This window comes from Ambystoma mexicanum, chromosome 1q (genome assembly GCF_040938575.1).
Source record: "Ambystoma mexicanum isolate Mex_15411 chromosome 1q, UKY_AmexF1_1, whole genome shotgun sequence".
NCBI lineage: Eukaryota > Metazoa > Chordata > Amphibia > Caudata > Ambystomatidae > Ambystoma > Ambystoma mexicanum.
Window position 1 is genome coordinate 804,099,505 of NC_090922.1, and position 25,634 is coordinate 804,125,138.

At 48.7% G+C, this 25,634-nt stretch overlaps 1 protein-coding gene across 1 annotated transcript in view; it reads right to left on the reverse strand.

The window, feature by feature from the left end:
- The window catches only part of LAMC1 (laminin subunit gamma 1), a 922,342-nt gene that overhangs the window by 20,538 nt on the left and 876,170 nt on the right, over positions 1 to 25,634 (reverse strand). Inside the window, exon 26 of the mRNA XM_069641408.1 lies at positions 18,047 to 18,205. Coding sequence (XP_069497509.1) covers positions 18,047 to 18,205 — 159 coding nt within the window. The remainder of the gene's footprint in view (positions 1 to 18,046; positions 18,206 to 25,634) is intronic.

Consider the following 25,634-nt stretch of genomic DNA (forward strand, 5'->3'; position numbering starts at 1 on the left):
CCTCTATCATTCCAAATAGACCTTGGGCAATCTGGAATATCTTAACTAAACAAAGGTGCCATGTAATAAGTGTTACTCTACTTACAAAGAGTTCCATAGTGAATAACCCAAGAAAAAACTTCTGGTTAAAAAAAAAAAACAAAAAATCAGAACTCGCAACAATAGAGGTGAACCACTGTAGTGAGTGCCAACACACAGGGAATGCTGAAAAATGATAGAAGGGTAGAAAGAAAATACGAGGGGACTAAAAGAAAAATGCCTGAGTGAGTGCTTGAAAAAAGGAACCAGGGTAAGTGAACGGTCTTACTTGCAAATAAGACAAGAGACCGTTCCGACGTATAATAATCTAAAAGTGAAGGTAAACTTGTGAAGCCAATGGACCTCTAGAAGAATGTACCGTGATACGCGTTGACGTAATCGCGGCAGACGTGGTAACCAGGAGACTGAGGCAACAAAGGAAAATAGACGTATTGGAAAGAGCTCGGAGGCTAGAAAAAAAGTAAACGCATAACAGACATGTGTCAGAATTAAAGCGGAATGAAACGTGCAGGCGGCACAACCAAGGGTACAAAAGTACACAAGCCACTAGAATCAAGAAACTCCCCCGCTACCTAAATAACAGCATTTCCCAGAAACATGTGCACTCTCTGCGATTATCCACCTGTCTCACCCTGCTCACTCCACAATACAAAAGCAACAGAGCAGGTGGTGTAAGCTTTTGTGTCACAGCACCCTATCTTTGGAACTCTCTACCCCCCTAACATCAGAAATGATCATTCCTACCCAACCTTGTGAAAACCTGGCTATTCAACAAATATGACTAATGCCTTTCCCACATATAGGACTATTGCCCATTTCTGCACTCGTATTCTTCTACTGTACTAACGCTGATACATTCGGGCTTGGGCGTTACACAAATGCGATAGGGGAATGACTTCTTGTAATGTTGCAATTCCGAACCTATGTGGCTTTACATATTTGTTTGCTGGTCTTAGATTAAGCACTGGCTTCATTGTTTTGTCTTTCTTTGGAACAAGGAAGTACAGAGAATGAATACCCCAGTTTACCTGCAACTGCGGGACTTACTATATTGCTCCTTTTTTGAGCAATGCTTGGTTCTCCGATTGTAGAAGCCGTAGTTCTACTGGCATCATTCTTTTGTTCCTTGGGGGCTAATTGCGCAGTTTTCTGATTAATTCCAAACAATACCCCTTTTCCACACTGGACAAGACCCACTTGTCTGACGTCAATCCCTCCTGTTAGGCAAGACTGTATGTTGTAACCCTGTGGGAGACTACACCAGCCTTGTCCTCTTGGAAATAGGTAACCCAACCTTTGGTATCGGCCTGTGCTACACAAGTTGGTAGAGTGACTGAGCAGCCAGGCTTATCTCAAGAGGGGTCAATGTGAGCTGTAGAGATGCAACAGAGATTCACAGGGACAAGTATTCAAATAACTTACACTCAAGTTTTCTTATTAAAACAATTATTAATTTAACAGTCATTTTTAAAATAAGCCTTCTTTAGAAAGGGCAATATGCAACAATAAATACACACACCTTCATTTAAGTAAGTAGATCCCTCTTGGGATGTGTCTCTCACACACACACACACACACACACACACCCACCCCCTGAGGTGACTTCAATAGCTAGGACACGGTTGACATTAATATGTAATTTTAACACTTAATGCAATACTGAGGTGGTGGAAAAAGGAAAAAAGGTTAGGAAAGGAAACAAAGATTAACACGTTCTCTGAACAGTTGGGTACTTTACAATCCCCCAATGAAGTATAGGTTAGCCTTTTCCCAGCAATAAAAGTAACATATGACTTATGAGGGACAGAAACACAATAGTCAAAGGGTCAGAAGCGTCTGCAGGGAGCCAGGACAGCCAATGTCAATTGGACATCTAGGGGTGCTGAGGCACTTCTTGAGGATAGCACAAAAGTCTTGCACAATGTTATATAGAGAGTTTGCAGGAAAGAATCACTGTTGGGCTGCAAGCAACTCTGCAAAAAGCAGTTACTGTAAGCCTCCAGTCAGAACAAGCAACCCACAGGCAACAAGAGGTAAGTACCCTTAGTTAGACAGTACCTTCGGGCTGGAGAAAAGGATCCAGCTGGCTTCTGTTTTGATTGCAGTCCTGCAGTTCCTGGGCCTCAGTCGTGGGGATAAGAGGGAGGACTCTTTAGGACTCCTGCACTGCAGTTCGAAGGTCGGCGGCGGCAATGTGCTTACTCTAGGTCAGCAGCACTTTGCGGTTTCAGCTGCCAGAAAATATCACCACTGTGGTTCTTGGACACCTTGTGGGCTCCCCTAACTTCTGGGGTCCGGCACTATGTTGAGGTGGTTCAGGCATGAGTCACCCTGCTTCCGGAGGGTCCTCAGGATCTTCATGGAGCTCGGGTCCGGCTTAAAGACAAAGCACTCGTTCCTGGTGTTCATGTCCCCTGGCATTAGGTTCCAGCCGCAGCAAAGAAGTACAGCCTGCAGGGAGAGGGGTTCCAGTCAAGTCCGTCTTGGGGACAGTTGGTCCGACCAACCCAAGGGAAGAAATGGTCCGTTCCGGGCTTCTCTGGTCGATACGAAAATTGAAGCTTCAGCAGGGCTTCACCTGGCAAACCAATGGTCCAGGAGTGTGCAGCAAGCTTTTCTTCGTTTCTTCTTCGGTTCCTTCGCCCAGTGGTCAACTCTGCCTTCTCTCCAAGAGACTTCGCCTTTAATGCAGCTTGCACTCATTCATTCGCAGCCTAGCTGTCACTCACAGCAGGGAGGATCACCTTTGGGTGCATTCCTGTAACCAAGGAGACTAAGCACAGGAGATTTCGGGAACCTCCCTCGCTTCCTGTCCTGCCAGACACGCTGGAGCCAGAGGCGGGTTTCAGCACTCAAGTCCGCCAAAGACAAAAAAAATGGACCAAACTAGGTTTGGTGGGTGAGTAAAACCCAAGAAAGACCTCACAAACAAATAGCGAAAAAAATAATACTGCAGCCGAGGATTCAGCCTGTGGTAAAAACGCGCTGTTAGGCAAGATTTGGTGCAGTACCGTTTGGGTGCACTACAACAACCTTGACCTCCTGGCAATAGAAACCCAACCTTTGGTATAAGTCTGTACTACACAGGTTGGTAGTGTGGCTGAGCAGCCAGGCTTATCTCAAGAGGGGTCAATGTGAGCAGTAGGGTTTTTACACAGAGATTCACAGTGACAAGTATCCAAATGACATGCATTACTTACCGTAAACGCATTTCTGATGATTGTATCTGCTTAGATTCACATGCTGTGCATATGGTCCGACATCCAGTGGTAACCGCGGAGTATTGCATCTTGTCTTTCGGGAACCGAAAGGGGATGTTGGCATAGGCGTGTCTGAAACACTATCCCTATCGTGACGTGTGTAGTACCCAAAATCCCTCACGCGCCGAGGTCCCTCCGATTGTATTTTTTCTTCCACGAGGGAGCCCAAGGCTATAGTGAGTGAGTACATGAAGAGAGAAAGTAGTAAGAAGTCTATGTTCCTTCCACCCCTAGCGGGGAGGCAGGGAGGGCGCATGTGAATCTAAGCAGATACAATCATCAGAAATGCTTTTACGGTAAGTAATGCATGTCTTCTGATGCGTGTTAATCTGCTTAGAATCCCATGCTGTGCATAGACTAGCGAGCAGTACCCGGAGTTGGCGGTGGGTTGTGAGAAAGAACAGTAGAAAAAAAGATGTCTTAGTACTGCTTGTCCCACCTGAGAATCAGACCTAGAATGAGTGTCTAGGCAATAGTGTTTTGTAAAGGCGTGTACAGAACTCCAGGTTGCCGCTTTGTAAATGGACTCTAGGGGAACATTTGCAATGAATGCTATGGCTGCCCCACTGCCTCGAGTAGAATGTGCTCTAGGCTTGAAGGGCAGTTCACTCTTTGCAAGAGCGTAACAGTGTGATGCATTTGACAATCCACCTTGATATTGCTGATTTAGAGACAGGGTCTCCTTCTCTACCAGCTACCACTGAAACAAAGAATTGTTTAGTTTTCCTCAGTGGTTTAGTTCTATCCATGTAGAACATGACTGCCCTGCGCACATCTAGTGTGTGAAGGCTTCTTTCGGCCATGTTAGTAGGTCTCTGGAAGAATGGGGGTAGTTCGATTGACTGGTTCACATGGAACTTCCAAATACATTTCGGCGCAAATCTGGGATGTGTGCCCAGAACTACCTTATCTTTGTGGACTGTAACAAAGGGGTCCAAAACCGAGAGGGCCTGTAGTTCGCTAACTCTTCTGATAGAAGTGATAGTTCCTAGAAAGGCTGTCTTGTAAGTCAGGTCCAGGTCTTTTCAGACTAGCTTTATGCATAGGCTCAAAAGGGGGTCCCATGAGCCTAGTTAAAACCACATTTAGATCCGATCCCAGGGGCTGGGTGAGTGATGGGGGGGCACATTCTTTTAACCCCTTCCATAAAGGCTTTAATCACAGGTATTTTCCACCACGACACCTTCTGCTGTGACGTGGTGTAGGCTGACAACGCCGCTAGGTGAACCTTTAAGGAATTGAAGACCAACCCAGAGTCCAACAGATGGGTTAGATATGACACAATGTGTGAAGGCAAGCAATCGTTGGGATTGACGCCTTTGGAACTGCACCAGATGACAAAATGTTTCCATTTGCTGGCATAGCAATAACGTGTGTTAGGCTTTCTTGCCTCCCTCAGTATGTACATGCATCTTTGAGGGAGTTGCAGATGTCCAAACTCTATGACCTCAGGAGCAAGTCTGCTAAATTCAGAGTTTGTGGGCATGGGTGCAGAGTCTCCCCCCTGTCCTGAGACATGTTGTATGGGCAGGGCAGCTTGACTGGTGGGGAGAGGGACATTTCCATCAGGTGCGCAAACCAAGGTTGACGGGCCCACATGGGAGCCACGAGAATCATGGTGACTGGTTCCTGGTGCATCTTGTGTACTATCTTGTTCAGAAGTGGAGTCGGGGGTGGGGCAGGGGGCATCAAGGGAGGGGAGGAAGCGTAGACTAATTTCCCCGACAAAGTTATCCAGAGACTGTTCCCCTTGGATCGGTTCTGGGGGTACCTGGAGGCATAATCTTGGCATTGGGCGTTCTCCTGAGTAGCTAACAGGTCGATCTCTGGAAACCCCCATTCTGCGAAGACGTTGGATACAATGTCTTCGTGCAGTCGCCATTCGTACTCTCCTGGCAGAGGAAAATCTCTGCCGAGTACGTCTGCCAGAAGATGGAGTTCCCCTGCAACATGTTGGGATATCAGGAACATCTTGCGTTTGAGAGCCCATATCCAGATGCTTTGGGACAGCTTTGATAGCCCTGGAGTGTGAGTGCCCCCGTTTGTTCAGGTAATACATTGCTGTTGAGCTGTCAGTTAGGACCAGCACTGTCTTCCCTTGCAGTTGCTCCTGAAAGGCGTTCAATGCTTTGAACACTGCTAGTAGCTCCAGTAGGTTTATATGGTTGGACGCTACCTGAGGGGACCACACTCCGTGCGCTGTCTGTTGAAGCAGGTGAGCCCCCAACCCCGTGAGAGATGAGTCTGTCGTGAGAGTGGCTTCCACTGCAGGGGTGGTGAAGGTTTTCCCCTTCAAGAGGTTCTCCCTCGACCACCACTGCAGAGAGAGAACGAGGGCTGGCGAGACAACTAACAGATCTTCCCATTGTCCGCTGGCCTGAAAGCACTGGCTGTTGAGCCACTCTTGCATGGGACGCATGCGCAGCCGCGCGTGGGGAACCAAGTACATGCATGAGGCCATCATCCCTAGCAAACGCATAGCTTTGCGTACCGTCACCTCTCAACTGGCTACATACTGAGGAACCTGAGAGAGCATGTTCTGAACCTTTCGCTGGAAGGGAAGACTAGACCGTCTTCCATACGAATTAGAGCCCCCAGGAACTGTTTTACTTGGCTGGGGACTAAGCTGGATTTCTTTCCGTTGATAGAAAATCCCAGGCTGAACAGTAGGTCTACTGTTTTTTGGGTGTTCGAAAAACAAACGTCGAAGGAGTCCCCCGTGATGAGCCAATCGCCGAGGTAAGGCTAAACTGGAACTGAAAGTCTGCACAGGTGTGCCGCTGCCACGACCTTGGTAAACACCCTTGGCGCCGAGGCTATGGCGAAGGGGAGTACCTTGAACTGGTAGTGTTTGTCCTGAATCACGGACCTTAGGAATTTTCTGTGCGCTGGCAGCATTGAAATATGAAAGTATGCATCTTTCATATCCAATGTTGTCATGAAGTCCCCCTGTTTTAGCAATGGGATCACCTCTTGCAGTGTTACCATGCGAAACTTCTGGGGCTTTATGGAACTTGTTCGCTGGGCGCAGGTCTAGAACAGGACGCATGGTGAGATGCTTTTTGGGTACAAGGAAGTACACTGAATAGATACCCTCGTTTACCTGAAGAATCTGGACGTCTTCTATGGCGTCCTTTCCCCAAGCAGCGCTTCCACCTCTTGGATCAGGATCTGCAGATGTTCCGGTGAAAGGCGTCAATGTTTCGGCAGTCTGAACTGTGGAGGTCGTGCGAATTCCACGCAGTAACCATGGGCGACCGTCTTTAAGACCCACTGGTCTGAAGTTGTCCCCTCCCATGCCTTGAGGAAAGATGTTAATCGCCCCCCGACTGGGGAGACATGGGAGGGGACCTGGACTTAGTGGTCATTTCTGACCAGAGGTTGACATTCCTCTGGAATTGGATCCTCTGCCTCTATTCTTTCCGCGCTTCTGACCCCTCTGGGGGTAGTAAGGGAATAGTTTACCTGTAACTCCATTTCTCCAGCATTGGTATCTTTCATGGATTCACATGCTTAGAATATTTCCCGTCGTCAGACTGGGACCCCTCGGTACACATATATAGCCTTTTCCTATAGGAAAACTTCTGACACTTGTGTCCTATCTACGTCCTTTTAGGACCCGCCTATGCATGCTCCGTAGGCCGTCCCAGAATAAGAGGGCCGCCCCCGCGGCTCCCCTTCAGATTTCGCCCCCTCCAAAGTAGGAAGGGTTAAACTTATCAAGCAAATACATGGCATTCCGGGGAGGCTGGCGGGCGCATGTGAATCCATGAAAGATACCAATGCTGGAGAAATGGAGTTACAGGTAAGAAACTATTCCCTTCTCCAGCATTGGATCTTTCATGGATTCACATGCTTAGAATAGATTGTATCGCAGTAACACCTGAAAATGGCAGTGAGAATGTAATGTAATATACCCTCACCATAATACACAATGCATATGTACACCAGGAATAGGTTCACTCATATAACCTTACCCACAAAGTATAATGTCATCAAAAGGTAGAAAAACAGACTCTCCACAGTGTGGAGCTTACCTTACTGAAACAGATGGCGCAGGACTGCTCTTCCCATCTGCACCTCGTCCGCATGCTGCCTGGCAAGGCAGTAGTGGCGGGTAAACGTGTGGGGCAGTGCCCATGCCGCAGCCTGGCATATGTGTTAGCGGAATTCCTGCCCATAATGCTGCTGAGGAGGACGTTGATCTTGTAGAATGGGCTCTAGGGTGCCCTTGCAGCGGCCTTACGGCCTTGGAGTGGCAAAACGCAATCGTCGATGAGACCCATCGAGCCAATCCTTGTTTAGAGATTGCTTTTCCCCTCGTCGACAGACCATATGCGATGAACAGTTGTCGAGTAGACCTGAGTTCCTGTGTACGATGTAGGTAAAATTTCAGAGCCCTCTTAACGTCCAAGGTATGAAGAGCTTTTTCTGCTGCCGATGATGGGGTCGCGAAGAAAGTAGGGAGAACAATGGACGAGTGTTTGTGATACACTGTCGGAACTTTTGGGACGAACGTAGGATTAGTTGCCAGGACCACCTTGTCCTTAAAGAATCTTAAGTATGGCGGGTCTACGACCAGCGCTTGCAGTTCCGAGATTCTCCTAGCTGATGTGATAGCAATTAAGAATGCCAACTTCCACGATAAGGGCGGTTTAATTAAGCCTGCCAACACTGTGTTGAGACTCAAGTTGGAGGGAAACGTTTTACCGGGGGAAAAGTTCGAAATAAACCCCTCATGAAGTGTTTCACAAGTCTGTCGCTGAATAGAGGAGACGACTGTCTCTTCCTCGTGAACCTTGAGATGGCCGCCAGGTGCACCTTTATCGATGTGAAGGATAGACCCCTCTCCGCCAAGAGAAGCAGGTAAGGTAGAACTTGTTCCGGCGTCACCGTCAACGGTTGTAGGCCTTGCTGTCCTCGACACCATTCGCAGAAACTCCGCCACTTATAGGTGTAAGATTTGTTGGTAGAAGGGGCTCGAGCCGCCTGCAGAATTTTTTGACAATCCTCCGAAACGTCTAAAGCACCGAACTCCGAAAAGTCAGGAGCCAGGCTGCAAGGTTGAGACTGTCCGGGTCGTGATGCCACACCGTGCCTTTGTCCCGGGATAGTAGGTTCGGGACTCTCAGAAACAGTATTGGATGTTCCAGCGACAGGTGAAGCAGGTCGGAGAACCACGGTTGCCGCGGCCAGTACAGTGCCACTAGAATTACCCGGCAACTGTATCTGCGTATCCACTGTACTGTCCTCAGTATGAGGGGGAACGGAGGAAAAGCATAAAGAAACATGTCCGTCCATGGGAAGGAGAATGCCTCCCCCGTGGAACCCTCCTGAGGCCATCTGCTTGCGAATTGCTCGCATTTCTTGTTGTCCTTGGTTGCGAAAGCGTCCAGAGGGGGGTGACCCCATTTCTCGAACACTGTCATCAGCTGAACTGTGTCCATTTCCCATTCGTGTATCTGGGCCATCCTTCTGCTGAGGGAATCTGCTTGCGAATTCCTCACTCCTGGGAGATGGTGAGCCACGATGGAAATCTCGTGCTTTGATGCCCAATGCCATGTTTTCTGGGCCTCTATGGAAAGAGTTCTTGATCGCGTCCCTCCTTGTTTTCTCAAATAAAACATGGCCGTTGTATTGTCGGTCAGTACTAGTACTCGCGATCTCTTGATGTGTGGGAGGAATGCCTTCAAGGCCCATCGTACTGCTCTGAGCTCTAACACGTTTATGTGTAGGAGTGACTCCGTTGGAGACCAGCGACCTTGCGTTTGGAGATTACCCATGTGAGCTCCCCATCCGGTTAGGGACGCATCCGTGACTATGGTTCGCTGAAACTCCGGTTCCTGTAGGGGTACACCGTTGTTCAGATTGTGGAAACTCTGCCACCACCGAAGGGTCCGAAGCAGCTTGTCTGACCACGATCCTTGGGCCTGTGTCCATCGGTCCGCGAGGAATTCCTGGACTGGCCTCATGAATAGGTGACAGTTTGCCACCAGATGGATGCAGGATGCCATGGCTCCTAGGACCGAAACGTATTTCCTCACTGAGAGCCTGGAGGTTTGTCGTAGTCGGCTCGCCAGCTGATTGAGTTTTGAGGTTCTGTCGAGAGAAGGCCTCACTAGCCCCAACTGGGTCTCGAACTGTGCCCCCAGGAACACCAACGTTCTCAATGGCCGCAGGGAGGATTTTTCGAAGTTTATGGCAAATCCCAGCTGTTGTAGAAGCTGCATGGTGGCTTGCAAACTTGTGTTGGTCGACGCTGGGGAGGATCCCCTTACCAGCCAGTCGTCGCGGTATGGGTATACGTGGTGGCCTTGCTTCCTTAGCCAGGCCGCTACTGGGGCCAGGCATTTCGTGAACGTTCTGGGGGAGGTCTTGAGCCCAAAGGTAAGAACCGTGAACTGGTAGTGAGTCCGCCCTATTACAAATCTCAGGAATTTCCTGTGTTTCCGACACATTGGAATATGGAAGTACGCTTCCTGTAAATCAAGGGACGCTAGAAAATCCCCTTCTTGGACGGCGCGGATCACTTCTTGCAGCGTGAGCATTTTGCATTTCAGGCTCTTTAAAGACTTGTTGAGATCGCGTAAGTCTAAAATGGGACGCCATTTGCCCTTCGGCTTTTTTACGACGAAGTATCTTGAGTAGACTCCTTGACCTTTCTGTGATGTTGGAACTAATTCTATCACGCCCTTTGCTAACATGAGTGTTACCTCTTGTTGCAGTATCCTCAGATGGGAATGAGCGGTGAATGCAGGTGGAATGTGCGGAGGGCTGTGCTTGAATTGTAGAGAGTGCCCGTTCCTTATAGTGTCCAGCACCCATTGATCCGTCGTTATTCGTTCCCATTCGTCGACATATGCTGATACTCTTCCCCCCAGAGCGGTGTGTTGTCCGTCATTGCTGATCTTTATTTTGCTTGTCTCTCGACGACGACGGATAGGATGGTCTCTTCCTGGATGTCTGGAAGTTCCGGCGTCGGTTTGCAGTTTGGGAAGCACGCCTGTATCCCTGGGAGGTGTAAGCCGACCTACCAAAGGATCTGTCTCCAGACGCAGAGAATCTGAATTACCTGAAGCCCCTCTAAAGGGACGAAAAGACTTGTAGCTTCGGCCACTCTGGAGGGCACCCAATGAACGTGCCGTGTCCGAGTCCTCTTCCCTTTAGGGCCTCGTCTACCTTCTCTCCGAATAGAAGGTCTCCCTCAAAGGGCATATCTAATACTTTGTATTGTACCTCTGGTCTGAAGTAGGTACACTTAAGCCATGACTGTCTTTGTAATACGACCCCATTATTGACTTGCTTGAAGCCGGACTCAGCGAGGTCAACCGCAATGTTTATTGCGTGATTGGAGGCTTCCTCACCCTCTCGGACAAGTAACATCGCTGCCTTCCTATGCTCTTCCGGAAGATGGCCCAGCAACGACGCTAGCCTGTGCCACATTTCTCTGTCGTATCTGGCTACAAAAGCCAGAGAGTTTGCGGCCTTTACTGTGGTTGCTCCCACGGATAGCACTTTTTTGCCAAAGGCATCCTGGCGTCTTGCTTCGTTTTCAGGCGGAGTCGTGCACTTGTGCTGGGCCTTCGCCTTCCTCGCCGCTGCCACCACCGATTCTGGCGTTGGTTGGGAGGATAAACACTTGGGGGTAGACTCTGGAGCCTTAAACTTTTTCTCAAGCCGTCCTTTCACTGCCGGCTCCGAAAAGGGGTGACGCATTGTCTGCAACCCCTCCTTCCACACATGGTCTAGTATTGGTATTGAGAACACAGACCACCTCCTCTTACCCATGTGGTCGAACAAAAACCAGTACTTTTTCTATTCTTCCTGGGACAAACCAAATTCCTTACACGCCTTCTCCATCATAGAATGGAATGATGCAATGTCGTCCGGAGGGGACGGGTGAGCTGGGCTTCTTGGGGTTTCTAACTCCACCTCTGACTCCCAGGTTGGATCCCTGGAGGGGGATGATGAGATATCCGACATGGCTCCCCTGTCAGACTCCGAATCTGTCAGCTCTCCTTCCTCTTGGGGTGCCAGTGGTGCTGAGATTGGCGTGCGTAAGTGCGTCGGTGGACGGGACGGGCCCGGCTCCTCGACGGTTGACTGTGGCAGGTTTACCTGAGGTCGTCTCTGGTCCAACGACTGTACCAAAGACTGAAGCGTGGACAAAATCTCCAACGACAAAACAGATTGAGGATTGAGAAGAGGGGCAGATACCGGAATACCGGATCCCCTCGTCGACGACTTGTCAACCACTCGTAGCCCGAGGTCTGCCGGGCCAGCTATTCTCCCGCTCTCGTCCTCCCCCGAGGACAACGACACAGCCTGTTCTTGCAGTAAAGTATTCGGGGGGATCGGATCAAAAACTTCAGGCCTCCAGGCTTCCTGTAGAATTTCCGTTGACGAGGCCACTGTCGCAGTCGGTGGGACGGTGGATACCACATGCGTCAGTGGCAGGGTGGAGGCCGATGACTGGACCGCCGTCGACGACGGTGACTTAGCAGGTGGTTTAGGCGGTCCCGCCTTTTCCACACTTGGCCTGCCTTTACTCGACTCTCAACTCGTGGTCGATCTATGGTGATCGCCCGAGGAGGATTTCGGCCTTTCCTTGTCATGCTTTTTTGATGAAGATGACGATTTTTTCGACGAGGATTCTCTAGCTGAATGACTCCCAGATGAGACTTTTTCAGTCGGTCGAGATTTCTTCGCCGGTGGTTCCGACGAGGCAGTGCAGTGTGATGTTTTCGCCGATTGTGTGGAGCCTACCTCCGAAGGGGGGTATGCCCCCGCTCCATCATTCAGCCATGCCACCAGCCGTCGATTTCGGTCTTTGAGGGTCTTTTGAGAAAACCCTTTGCATATGTCGCAGTTATCAGCCGAATGATGAGGGTGGAGACAGTATATACAATCCATATGTCCGTCCCCCTCGTAAACTTTTTTCAAGCCGCACGTCGCACACGGACGGAACAGCGCTTTTCCTGACATGGAGGAAAAATTTCCTCGAACGCTAACTCCAGGTACACAACCTTGTACAAAATAGTAAGACTATGCGAGGAGATCCCACTACTTTGGAGACGGTTGAAATCTGAAGGGGAGCCGCGGGGGCGGGCCTCTTATACTGGGACGGCCTACGGAGCATGCGTAGGCGGGTCCTAAAAGGATGTAGATAGGACACAAAAGTGTCAGAAGTTTTCCTATAGGAAAAGGCTATATATGTGTACCGAGGGGTCCCAGTCTGACGACGGGGAATATTTTAAGCATGTGAATCCATGAAAGATCCAATGCTGGAGAAGTGGGGCTTGCAGCAGGTTCACTTGAGTTGAAGTTGCCCGTGCCGAAATTGTTTTGAGCGACGCAGGCTAGTCCTCGAAAGGACCGCCGAGAATTACTGCCCCTCTGTGATATTACTATTAATTTACTTAACAGTCAGTTTGAATAAGCCTTCTTCAGAAGGGGCAATATAATAGTAACACACAAATACACTTCGAAATACACTCTTAATTTCTCTAAATCAGCAAGTACCCATTTGGGATGGCACACAGACACTTCCTACACCCTCGGGTGACTTCAATAGTTAGGACACTGGACATTAATATATCACTGGCACATTTAGAGCAATACTGAGATTAGTGTCAAAGAAAAGGGATAACACCAAAGGTCAGAAATATTCTGAAGCAGGCAAGTACTTTTGAAACGCCCAATGCAAAGTAAGTTAACCCTTTCCTGGAAGGAAGGTAAACAAACACAGTCAAAGGGAAGAGGAGTAATTCAGGGAGCCAGGCCAGCCAATATCAATTGGGAAAATGTCTAGGTGAGCTGAAGCACTTCTTGCAGGTAAGTAAAAGTCTTGCACAATGTTTTGGAAGTCTTTGTAGAAAAAGTAGAATCAATGAAGGGCCACAAGCTGGGAGGCTTGTGAGGGGTAGACGATGCAAGCAACTCTACAGAAGCAACCAAGACAAGTCTCAACTGAGAACAAGTAAGGCTACACAACAAGAGGTAAGTCCCCTTAGTTTACAGTACATTTCGTTAGAAGATATGGTTCCAGCTGGCTTCTGTTCCTGTGAAGCTCCGCAGATCCCGTTGTTCCTGGGCCTCATTCGTGGGGACAAGGACGACTTCTGGGGACTCCTGCACTGCAATGGGACGGTCAGTAACAGACAAACTTCAATTCAGCGGCACTTCGCAGTTTCAGCTCCTCTGCACTCAGCAAATGGCACCACCGCGGTACTAGGCTACCACTTTGGACTTTGCTCGCATCTGGCGTCCAGCACTCTGTTGAGGTGTCTCAAGCTTGGCCAGTTCTGCTTCCTGTGAGTGCAGAGGATCTTGCGGGGGCTCAGGTCCGACTTAAAAGCGATGCACCCAATCTGGTCCTCCTCTCCCTGGCACTTCGGTTCCAGCAGCAGCAGCAGTTGAAGTACAGCCAGCCTTGAGAGGATGTCCAATCGAGTTCACTTTGGAGATGATTGGTCCCACCAACTCAAGGGGAGAAGTCGTCCTTGCAGGGCTTCTCTAGTCTAGGCAAATTCAGAGCTTCAGCACAGCAGCAGGGCTTCACAGGGTAAACCAACTGTCCAGGAGTTGCACCAGGCATCTCTTCCAAGTCCTTCTTCAGTTTCCTTTGTCCAGTGGTCGACTTTGCCTTCCAAGCCAAAAAGCCTCACCTTTTATGCATATTTCTCCCATTCATTCCAGCCTAGCAGTCAATCAACCAGCAGGGTGGCTCTCCTTGCCGTACAGCCAGCCGGCCAATCACCTTTGGGTGCATTCCTGTAACCAAGGGGATTAAGCACACCGAGTTTCAGGCACCTCCCTCACTTCCTGCCCCTGCCAGACACACTGAAGCCAGAGGTGGGCTTCACTCGTGAATCCTGTCAAAAACAAAACGATCAAAGGGACCAAACCTGGTTTGGCGCGCCGAGTAAATCTCAAGGACCTTTCCGGCGAGAAATGGCAAAAAAAGACGACCAGGGCCATTTTGACAGCTGTGAACGCCGTCCGCGGTAAAAACACATAACGGTAGTTAAAAGTAAACCACTGTAAGCAGCCATTAATTGTAGAAAGGGTAACAAACTTGTTATATGAGAAGTTAGACAAAGAGGATACTAAGTAACTCCTCCAGCGCCTATTGGAAGATAGTGTGTGGTGGGTCTAGAAAGTTACAAATGTAAGTAAAGTCAATTTCACTTCACTACTCTTGGGAACAGTAGCTTACCCAAGAGAAGGTATTTAAACCGTAAGAGAAATCCAAAGGACTTCTCTGTGAACCTGCACTGAAGGCGGTGCGTGTCAATACAAAAAGGTGATGCCTATGGAGTTTGTCAGACTCCAAAACCAAAAGAAACAGAGTCCAAATCAGATAAATACATGAGGGAGTGAGAAAAAGGTCTCACTCACTCCAGGATAAAGATTCAAAGTCCTTACGTCCAGCAAAAGAGCTGGGGGTCTCCAAGGTTGAAGGGATTTAACAACAGAAATGAGAATTCTCCCCAACACCATCCATGTGTGGGTGTACGTTGTTATTCGACCCCCTACCGGGGCTTCCCCTACCGGGGTAACATGGGAGGGAACATGAACCAGGGCGTCATTGCTTTGCAGCATAGGCCGCTTCTCTTGAGGACCGACTTCAACAGCTTATACCCCCAGTCGCCTAAACTGCCTCTGGAAGCCGGATTGTGTTGTGCATTGTTGCCTCTGGTTTGGAAACCAAGTACTTGTGCTTTGTGTATAAGCAGACTGAGTTGATGTCCAAGGAAAACTTGATTACTGGAAAACCCCTCTTTTGAAAGGGTTTACCTGCAATCTGGCCCAAGGTCTTTATAATGTCACGTCCTCTGTTGGCCTTCATCCACAGCCTTTCCAAAAGGAATATTATGCTCAGCTGGCTTGTTGAGGAGAATGCCCTGTGTTGCTGGTCTGAAAGCAGATTCTCGCATCCAAGCATGTCTTTTGAGTATAGTTTCTTCTGCACCAATTCTGCCTGCAGTCAACCAAATCGAGGGCATTTTTTTATAACTGTTTGCAGATTACTTGCCCTCTTGTAGAACCTTGAGCATTTGCGACTTTAGCATTGGATATCCCCAACCAGATTGTCCATTTGATTCAACTGTGCCCTGTCATAGCTGGCTATCATGGCAGTGGAATTAGCGATGTGAGTTTGGCATGCTGTTGAGGTTGCCATCTTCTTCTACAGAGAATAGATTGTTTTGCTCTCCTTATCGAGTGGCGACACTGAAGATGTTAAAAAGGTGGCCCACACAGTTTACAAGTCGCAGACACTACCAGCAAGTCTGGCGTAAGGTGGCCTTTCATGTAAAGATGATCCACTGGTGCAGTTTTAAGCTTCTCTATATGGGGGTTAACTACCCTAGTGATAGCTGGAGTAACCAGTGCAGGTAGTTATCCTTTCTACTGACTGCAATAGGGGATATACTGTCCTATTAGCTTCTTTTTTCGTTGAGGAGTTCAATAAAACTTTTGTCCTAGTCTGACTCGTGTGCCTCGATTTTAAAATGCTCAGCAGCATTTAAAAAAAAAAGATTATATAAGATGTGATCATCTGTTGGAGATAGATGACAAAATTGGTCAATAACTTCCGGCGAAGGTATAGGGTAAGTCTGCGGGTTCAATATTTGGATCTTCAGTCAATGTGCCCTTCTCTTTATTAGTGTAATCCTCCACTTCAATTAGGTCATCATCTATCAATAGTATAGGTGGTTGTTTAGCCTTTTTTGGTGGTACAGTGTCTTCTGTAACAATGTGTGTCCTCTTAATGGAGTGTTTCTCTAGGAAATCCATAAGAGGAAATTTGACATTTTCTTTTCAAATCTCTCCTTGGTCCAGAAGGTGGGAGAGTGAAGTGGGACAACAATGTCACCCGCCCCTTCCTCAGATTCTGAGACTTGAGCAGCCTGCTTTTCCTCCTTTAGAGCTTCTGAAAAAGAGCCCCCCGCCGCCCCCTCAGCACTTCTAGAATCATAGTGATGTACTATTTTCTGTGTGCCTTTTTTAATAAGCACTGAAACAGACCGTTTCAGGGCCTTAGCTGATTTTGGACCCTGAGAAGAGAGTGAGCCACTCGAGGGGGGGCATTTTCAGATTTTAGTGGTGCATGCGTCGGAAGGGGAGTAGAGTTTTTGTACAAGTAACCTACTTAGCTTTACTCTGCGTCAATAACTGGTGCCCATGTCATACGGGCCTCATGCTTATGTTTTATATTTACAGCCTTTTTGTTGCCAGGAATGGTCTTCATAGCTGGGCCTGGTGCCTGCATTCTGGGAATCCACGGGATCCTCATCAGGTTCCTGCTTGGTTTCACTTTTGCAACAGACTGTCCGGCCTCAATGGTTTCCACTAGAGCGGAAAGTTCAACGAATGCCCCAGCCTGCATCGTGTAGGCCGTCCAGCGCTCAGACCGTCAATCTTTGAGCGTCTATGTTTGAAGGAGCTTACAGACTCAACACTTCTCCCGATCTCATGGAAGGCAGTAATTACACACTGTATTCTTCCAGGGAAACCTACGGCTACAGGAGGGGCAAAACTTAAATGGAGCTTTAGCCATTGTCAATGCTGGAGGAAATGGACATTATTTTAAATCAAGTGAAAATATATGAAGAGATTTTTACTATAGTGGAATCACTCTCCCTAGTTTATTGCCTAAAAAGGCCTGGACACGTCAAACAGTCGACCACGATCTTCCAAAATCAAGCAGCTCGTTGGTGGAGAAAACTTGATGGGCATGAAGACTTTGTCTAGCTATCTTCCATGTCGAGGTAATCTAGTATTTTGCTCGATCTTGAGTGCAACAATAACTTCAAAGCAACTATGTATGTTCAACCAAACCCATGGCGGAGAAAAAAAAAAGATCTGATGACCTAGATGCGTGAAGGACCACGGGTACACTACACACAACAGTGGGTATAGCATTGCGGGAACGCCCAGTCGACACCCCGTTTTTGAATTAGAAAACAAGGTTATATAATACTCTGCACCAGCCACTAAATGTCGACTTATGCAAAGCATCCGATTCTAAGCAGATCCACAAGCTTCAGAAATGTTTATACAAATATAGGTGTGTGGAACCTCGCTCATTTGGTAACACCGAGTATGCACTGTACATGTGAACCACCCCACTGCATCTTTCTTTGAATTAGGCAGAACTTGACACAGGAAGATGTACATACTGGAGGATCCAGACCACAGGGCCTTCAGAAAAATCTCAACACTAGGCACATTAAAAAAGGTAAAGAGGTATCAGAAGAAAAATGTATACAAAGTACCCCTGCAGAACTTCACTATAAGTTGATGGGGCTTCATTAAAAACGCAGGAAACAAGTCCACTGCACTGTTATCCATAAGGGCTGACCAGTTCCCCTAAAATTGATGAGCTGAGCAAGGTAGGTGAATGAAAAGGGTGTTACCTTCAAAGTCGGTCAGGGCTCAACTCTTATCAAATGAACATCCAGCAATTTTGTGGTCAATGGAAGGAAAACTGAAAAAATAAAACCTTTAAACAAATCTCATGTTTTTCAATTTACTGCACATTATACATATTACTTTCTCCTTGCTCTATAGATGTAGCTCATGCTTAATGGGTGATGACTCGTACATAAGAGCTTATTTTAGCCTGTGCCCATCAACTTTTATTTTGAACCATACCAACCCCACACATCACTACCCGGAATTCATCTTTTGATAGCTATCATTACACCACCCACCCCTTCTATGAGAGCATGTTTACGTACCATCCCTGCCATCATCATATCCTGGTCTGCCTCCACCTGCTTCTTCTTCAGTTCTTTCTCTGCACCCTCAAGCTGCTTGATCATGTCTTCAACTTCTTTGTCCAGCTCAATTGCTTCAGAGAAGGTCTGGTTTGCATCAGACTTGGTTTTTGCAGCATTCTGGAATGGAGAATAGGGTTAATCAGAAAAGCAACATGATCGATACATTAGCAGCATATGGAGTATCAGATTATTTTTCTAGCCGTTAAGAATAGGTCTAACTAACAATAGGACTGGCATTCTGGTGCTTTCACGAGCAGACCAAGTTGTAGGTGTAAAATAAATGTTTAAAAACACAATTAGCTCAAACTCCACACAGCAGGTTGTGGGAACAAGAAACCATTCCTTTTTCCGTAAGTACACTTGAACAATGAATAGAAGAAACAGAACATTCCAGAAGCCCATAATGATACTATAAAACCATAGCTTCCATGGTTGCTGGTACTGTGAAGTATGTGCATAATTTGGGGGGGACGAGTGAGCATCAGTAAGCAGCGCGGACAGTATAGACGTTAAAATGGTACTAAGTGGGCATTGTTAGGGAGAATTTTAATTTCTGCGGCAATTCCCAGCAGCACCCTCCCGGACTACGAACTGCCCGGTGAAGCCCTGCATCTGTGCTGATCCAGTTTTCAAATCGACAGGGAAGACCCATAAAGGACAACTTCCTCCCTTAGGCTGGTGGGACCAACTAGCCTTGAGACAAACTATTTAGGCACAACCCCGACTTGCTGCGACTTTCCAAGGCTCCAGAAGCCCAATACCCGGGGTACCTCGACCACTTTTGAGTGCATTGTGTTCCAAAGTCCGATAATGGCCAGATCTTCATGGGCATCTTGAGGACACTACAGAAGCAAGAAATCTGCGTCCAGAGTCCCCTCACCGGAGTCCAGGACAGAGGGAGCAAGGAAATCCCAACCCAGAGCTTTTCGTTCTTAATTGGCGCTGAGAAAAAGGCGCCAAAACCACAAAGAGCTGCTGAATCGACGGAAATCCATTGCCGCCGAGTCCCCCTCTCTCTAGTGCTGCCGCAGGAGCCGGCCAGATGTCCTCCCTTTTGTCACCACGACCAAGGACCAGGAACAAGGGTCTACTGCATTGCATCATGAAGGCAACCAGCTGAAACACTTTCTTCATTTTCAAGGTACTGTGGGGCTTGGGGCCTTTTATCCTGTTGCCATTTGTGGTGCTTCAACCTTTGAGTGCGCGCTTTAACCCTACACTAAGTTGACCTCAACTTACCTGCATTGTCCTTACAGCTTGTGCTTTCTAAAGGTGACTCCTCTTGAGTTGCTGTGATTTCTCTTTTGAACATATTTATAAGAAGAGCATCAGAACTTTGACTTTGTCCCCCATTGACTATGGCTGTCCTGGCACCCTAAATGCCTCCTTCAGAACCTATTGGCGTTGGCAGTGCTTGTTCCCTTGCAGGTCTTAAATGATGAACACTTTAATGCTGGGATAATTGACTGCCTGCATCCCTTTGGGAGAATCTAACTGTTCTTATAACCTATAAATCGGTTCTGATCTCACCCCAACCTTTCCTTCATTGAAAAAGTCAATGTTGCAAAGGTGATGCTATATACATGTTATACTGACTACAAATGACGTCACCTCTGAGTGCTGGAACATGCGTATCATATGAAAGACTAACTCGCCTGCTTTATGGTTACATTATCTAATTGAATCCTAAATTGGGATTAATGTTAAAGCTAATTACTGTATTTTAAAGAGTGCTTTATATATCTTTGTGTATAAATACATATATTATATAATTGTTGGGGAGAATGCTCATTTCTGTGCCAATTCCCTTCAACCTTAGACACCCCCAGCTCTTTTGCTGGACTTTTGAATTTTAACCCTGGAGGGAGTGGGACCTTTTTCTCCCTCTCATAGGTTTTGACCCGATTTGGATTATGTGTTTTCCACTGTTTTTGGAGTCTGACAAACTCCATAGGCATCTACTTTTTGTATGGCGACACACAGCACCTTCAGTGCAGTGTCACAAAGAAATACTTTAGATTTCTCACAAGGTTTAAATACCCTTTATTGTGTGAACTACTGTTCCCAAGAATAGTAAAGTGAAATTGACTTTACTTGCTTTTCTCTTTGTAGGTCCAGCACACACCATCTTATCTGGATTGCTGGGGGCTTACCTAGTAGCCCCTTATCCTACATTCCCATGTAACATTTTTATGTTATCCTCACTACTTAAAATGGGTGGTGGCAGTGGTTTAATTTTCCTACCATTGTGCTTTTCTACCGCAGGCTGAACCCTCCGCTGCAGTACAGCACCCATTTCATCAAAAAGTATAAGTTACTCACCATAGTTACTAACATACTCCTAGTCCATAGTCCCCTTTCCTCCATACTGTATGGGCGTCCCTCGCTAGGGACGGGAGACTGAACCTTTTTCACCAGAAAGAATCTTCTTCCCCTTTAAATTTAGAGGCGCACAGGGGCACGGCCCTGGGAGCATGCGTTCCCCTGACTCCGCCCACCAGTGCCACTCCTCAGTCCCCTTTGACATGTCGACGATATTACCATTACCTAATGACACCAGTTTTATTAAGTGGGAGGATGGTGAGACGTATAGAGGAAAGGGGACTATAAACTAGGAGTATGTTAGTCACTACAGTGAGTAACTTATAATTACTCCTACGTACCATCCCCTTTCCTCTATACTGTATGGGCGATTACAACTGAATGTAGACCCAGGGTGGAGAGGTGTTCCTTAATACTACCTGACCAAATGCTGCATCCGAACTGGAGCTGGCATCCAAGCAGTAGTGTTTGGAGAAGGCCGAAGTTGTAGCCCATGTAGCCACACTGCTGATGACCTGCCACGGAACGTGCCTCTGGAAAGCCACAACCGTAGCATTGGCTCTGAGAATGGGCATGCATATTTGCCCGGAGTGGTTTGTGCTGCCCCTCGTAAGTTTCCTTGATTGCTGCAACCATCCATCTTGCTATGGAGGCCTTGGAAGCTTGATATCCTGGCCTTGACCCCACCAAAGGTGAAAAAGAGAGCCTTTGATTTGTGGAAGCTCTTGGTTCTGTCCAGGTAGAATTTTAGTGCACGCCTGACATCGAGAAAGTGCAGTACCCTCTGGGCCTAGTCTTTCGGGTCCGCGAAAACAGTAGGTAGCACTATTTCCTCATTCAGGTGAAACAAGGAGACTACTTTGGGTAAGAATGCAGGGTGCTTTCTAAGCACCACCTTGTCCTTATGAAAACTAGTATAGGGCTCTGAAGCCACCAGTGCCTGGATTTCACTGACCCTGCATGCAGACTCAAGACCCACCAAGAGGGCTGTCTTAATGGTGACTAGCCTGATGTCCGCAGACGCCATTGGCTCAAATGGTTTATGCGCCAAGGCGCCCAAGACTACATTGAGGTCCCAGATCAGGTGTGTCTTCTTGATGGGTGGGTAGAGCCTCGTGAGGCCTGCCAAATGCCTTTTAACTATTGGGTTGGAGGATAAAAAGACGACCTCCTCGTGTTCCCATAGGCTCCTATGGCCGCCAGATAGGTGCGCCGTGTGTCTACCTGCACCCCGGAGTGTGCGAGGTGTGCTGAGAAGGATAGCACGTCGTCCAACGTGCAAGTCAGCGGATCAATTTCCTTTGATTCCGGCGAGTGACAAAACCTAGTCCACTTGCTCTTGTACTGGCTCCTAGCAGCCTCGCTCCTAGCACCCTATATGAGGTCTGTTAGCCTGCGACAGACCCAGATGCTTTAATGGGACCCGCACAGGAACCATGCTGCGAGGGCCAACCTCTGGGGGCGGGGTGGATGACCCTGCCTCCCTGCTGAGAGTGTAGGTAAACTGGGGTCAGCGGAAGGTGCATTGGGGGCGGGGCTGACCTGACAGGCTGAGCAGTTCGGAGAACCATGGCCTCGCCGGCCATAAAGGAGCTATCCGAATGTTGCGTAGGTGCCTGGACCCCCTTATCTTGCAAATTACCCTGTGTACAGGGGGAGGGGGAGGGAAGGCATATGCATACATGTTGTTCCACTGCATCTGAAATGCGTCGTCAGACAGCCCCAGCCCTGCCAGGACGCGAACTGAGGGCATCTCCTGTTGGACCAGCTAGCAAAAGGGTCCACCTGAGGGTGTCCCCATCTGTTGGAGATCCCCTGTGTTAAGCAGAGTTTGTATGCAGTACCCATTGAGACCACTACACACAACTAAGACTACAGGTGTAAGCAAAACCAACCTTTTTCTTCAATTTAAGGTACTGTGAAAACCCAAACGAGAGAATTTACCTCTCAACGCAAAAGTTCGTGGAACTTTGGCAACTTGCAGGCCTAGTCAGCTTGTGACCCAACATACGGACCTTTCTTCCGTGAACTACTTTTAAGAACCGTGGCAAAGACTTCCGTTTTAAATAACGGAACCGTTTTTACTTATACAAAACACTAGCCCATTGACTTTGGCCTAACTATTGCATTGAATCAACTCTTCTGGTGAACTCAAATTATTTAGACTGTTGTAAACTAATATTCGTTCTTATCAACTTATGCCTTTTTGCTCCTACTTCAATGCTATTTGGCTCCTACTTCAAGGGAGCTCAACTGCTTAGTATACAGTATAATTTGTGATATTGGTTGCCCTATTTAGTGAATGCTTTATAAATGATTGTGTAATAAATTAAGAAGTGTTTTACCAAGAAACCTTGAGTATAGTGTCCATCTGAATACTTGTCATTGTAGACCTTTGTGCAACCCCCTTACAAGCTCACATTCCCTCTTGAGATAAACCTGGCTGCTCAACTCACTACCAAACACTGTGTGGCACAGACTTATACCAAAGGTTGGTTTTGCTTACACCTGTAGTCCTAGCTGTGTGTAGTGGTCCCAGAGGGTACTACATACAAACTTTGCCTAACACCACAGTCCTCTGGCGTGAAGACTCTCGGTGTGAGCTGCCCTTCCTTCAAGGGAGGTGTCCGTCGTGACCGTCTCCTGGTGGGGTGGGGTCTGGAAATACGTGCCTCCAGAAAGATGAGCGCACACGCCCACGACCTTATCACTCGACGGAAACTCTCCTGACACTTCGATCCAACGGGCGTCGAGAAACTCCTGCAGTGGGAGCATCTGCAACTTGCAGAGTCAGATGAGGTAGATGCATGACGACATCCTGACTAGCAAAAACTTGATGGTCCTCACCGTGGCGATATTCAGTGCTAGCAGCCGCTGCACCTTGCCCAGGATGGCCGCTATCCTCTCCTCCGATGGTGACGCCAGGCACGACACAGTGTCGAGTCGGGATCCCAGAAACAGAGCGTCCTGCAATGGAGTCAAGCAGGACTTTGCATAGTTCACCGAGAACCCGAGATCCGTCAGAAGGCGAACAGTCCTTGCCGTGTGGTTGACAGCAACTTCTCTTAATTTGGCCCAGATGAGCCAGTCGTCCAAGTAAGGGCAGACGTGGATCCCCTGCAGTCGCAGATGGGCCGGCACCAGGCACTTGGTGAAGACTGGGTGTCGACTTCAGTCCGAAGGGAAGGGCCTTGAATTGGTAATGCTGCCCTTGAACGACGAAGTGCAGAAACTTGCGGTGTCCCTTTTAAATGGGGATGTGGAAGTATGCATCCTCCAGGTCCAATGACAGTCTCCCTTTTCCAGCTGTCCGAACACGTGTTGAAGAGTGACCATATGGAACTTCTGGGACTTTATGTACTTGTTTAGTCGCAGATTGAGAATGGGCCTCCAGCCCCCAGTCTCTCGTACGAGGAAGTACCTTGAGTATACTCCGGAGCCCCAGAGTCGCTTTGGAACCAGCTCTATCGGGCCCCCCCCTTTTTATTTTTTTAACATGGCCCGAACTTCCAGCAGCAGCTGACGGACAGGGTTTTCCTGTCGGCCTACCGGTGGTATTCACGGCCTCCTTCGATGAAACTCAAAGGTGCGTCTGTGGGCAAGAGAGTCCAGCACCCATCTATCTGTCGGTGGAGATGGTCTCCCACAGGCCAACGAAGTTCACCAGCCGGCCTCCCAAAGGGTGCACGGGACGGGGGACCCCCGCCCCCAACATCCTGGTCGGTTCAAATCTGCTTGGAAGTCGAGGGGATGCCTTGTCCCCGACTACGATGGCATTCGCCTGAAAAGGCATTGGAGCGACCCCGGTTGGCCTCCTGGATCGAGGAATGGGAGGGCTGGCCCCTGCATAAGTCTTTCGAGGAGCGGATAGACTTCGCTCCTGAGGAACGAAAGGACGGTTGTCGTTGCTGTAGAGTGCATAGGGCACATGCCGTCTCCGTCTTGATGGCCTGGAGAGATTCACCCACAGCCTTCCCGAACAGGTTGTCACCGTCAAAGTGCATGTCCAAAACCCTTGTCTGGACCTCCGGTCTAAAGTTGGTGGCCTTGAGCCAGCCACGACGGCAAAGACAGACTCCATTGCCCATCTGGCAGAAACCCATGTCCGCGATGTCCAGGGCCACTATGATGGCGTGGTCTGACCACACCTCGCCTTCTTGAAGGATCTCCAAAGCCTCGACCGGCTCATCGCGGAGGAAGTCCAGTAGAGGAGTCAGCCCTGGTCGTATCTGGCCACGATCGCGAGGGCGTTGGCTGCCTTGACCGTCATAGCCGCTCAGTAGATAACCTTTCTACCCATCGTATCCAACTTTTTTCCCTCGTTGTCCGGAGGGGTGGAGTTGGAAGAGGACGCCGATCCCGACAATTTCTTCATGGCAGCAGCTCAGACCACAGAGTCTGGCGACCGTTGAGACCGCAAGCACTTGGGTGCAGAGTCCGGCACCCTGTACTTTTCCAACCGGTTCCTCTTTGTTGGGGCTGTAGAGGGGTTCTTCTTCAAAGCCAGCGCGTCCCAAACATCGTCCAGGAGCGGGATCGAAAGGATGGTCTTCCTCTTCACCTCCCGGTGTTGGTACAAGAAGCCCTCCTTTTCTTCCGGCATGAGCTGAAAAAGCTCTGATGCACAGGTGATCGTTGCATGGAAAGACCCCCACCTCGTCTGGCTGAGAGGCTCTTGGCCGAAGCGATGGGAGGTCCCCCATTCCGTCGTCTGTGCCCATCGTCGCTGTGTCCATCTCCCTCGGGGGAGAAGGGTGGCATGGAGCATAGGGTGTCACCTCCTCTTCTTGGCCGGCGGTTCCGCCTGGTGTCAACGGGGTGGCCAGAACTGGAGCCGCGGGCGGCGGGTTAGTCAGGATCCTCCTCTGTATCTCAGACACCAGTGTGTAAAGGGTCAAGAGAATGTCCAGTAAACGGTCGCTAGGCGGTATCTGGGGAGGAGCGCTAGGTACAGGGCCAGCGTCCTGAGGCCCCTCATTGTCACCTCCATAGACTGTAACCCCGTCGTCGTCAACCCCGTTGTGGGGTGAGTCCCCAGCGTTTCCCTTGTGGACGGAAATTATCTCATCCTCATCAGCCAAATAAATGTCAGTTCCTTGAAGGCCTTCAACGCCCCCCCCCCCCCCCTTTCTTCAGTTCCAGCGGGTTCGGTCTCAGGTTGAGGTCCGGCATTCTCTTCTCCGGGTTCTTTTCAACAGGTATGCTGCAAGAGACACTCTGGCTG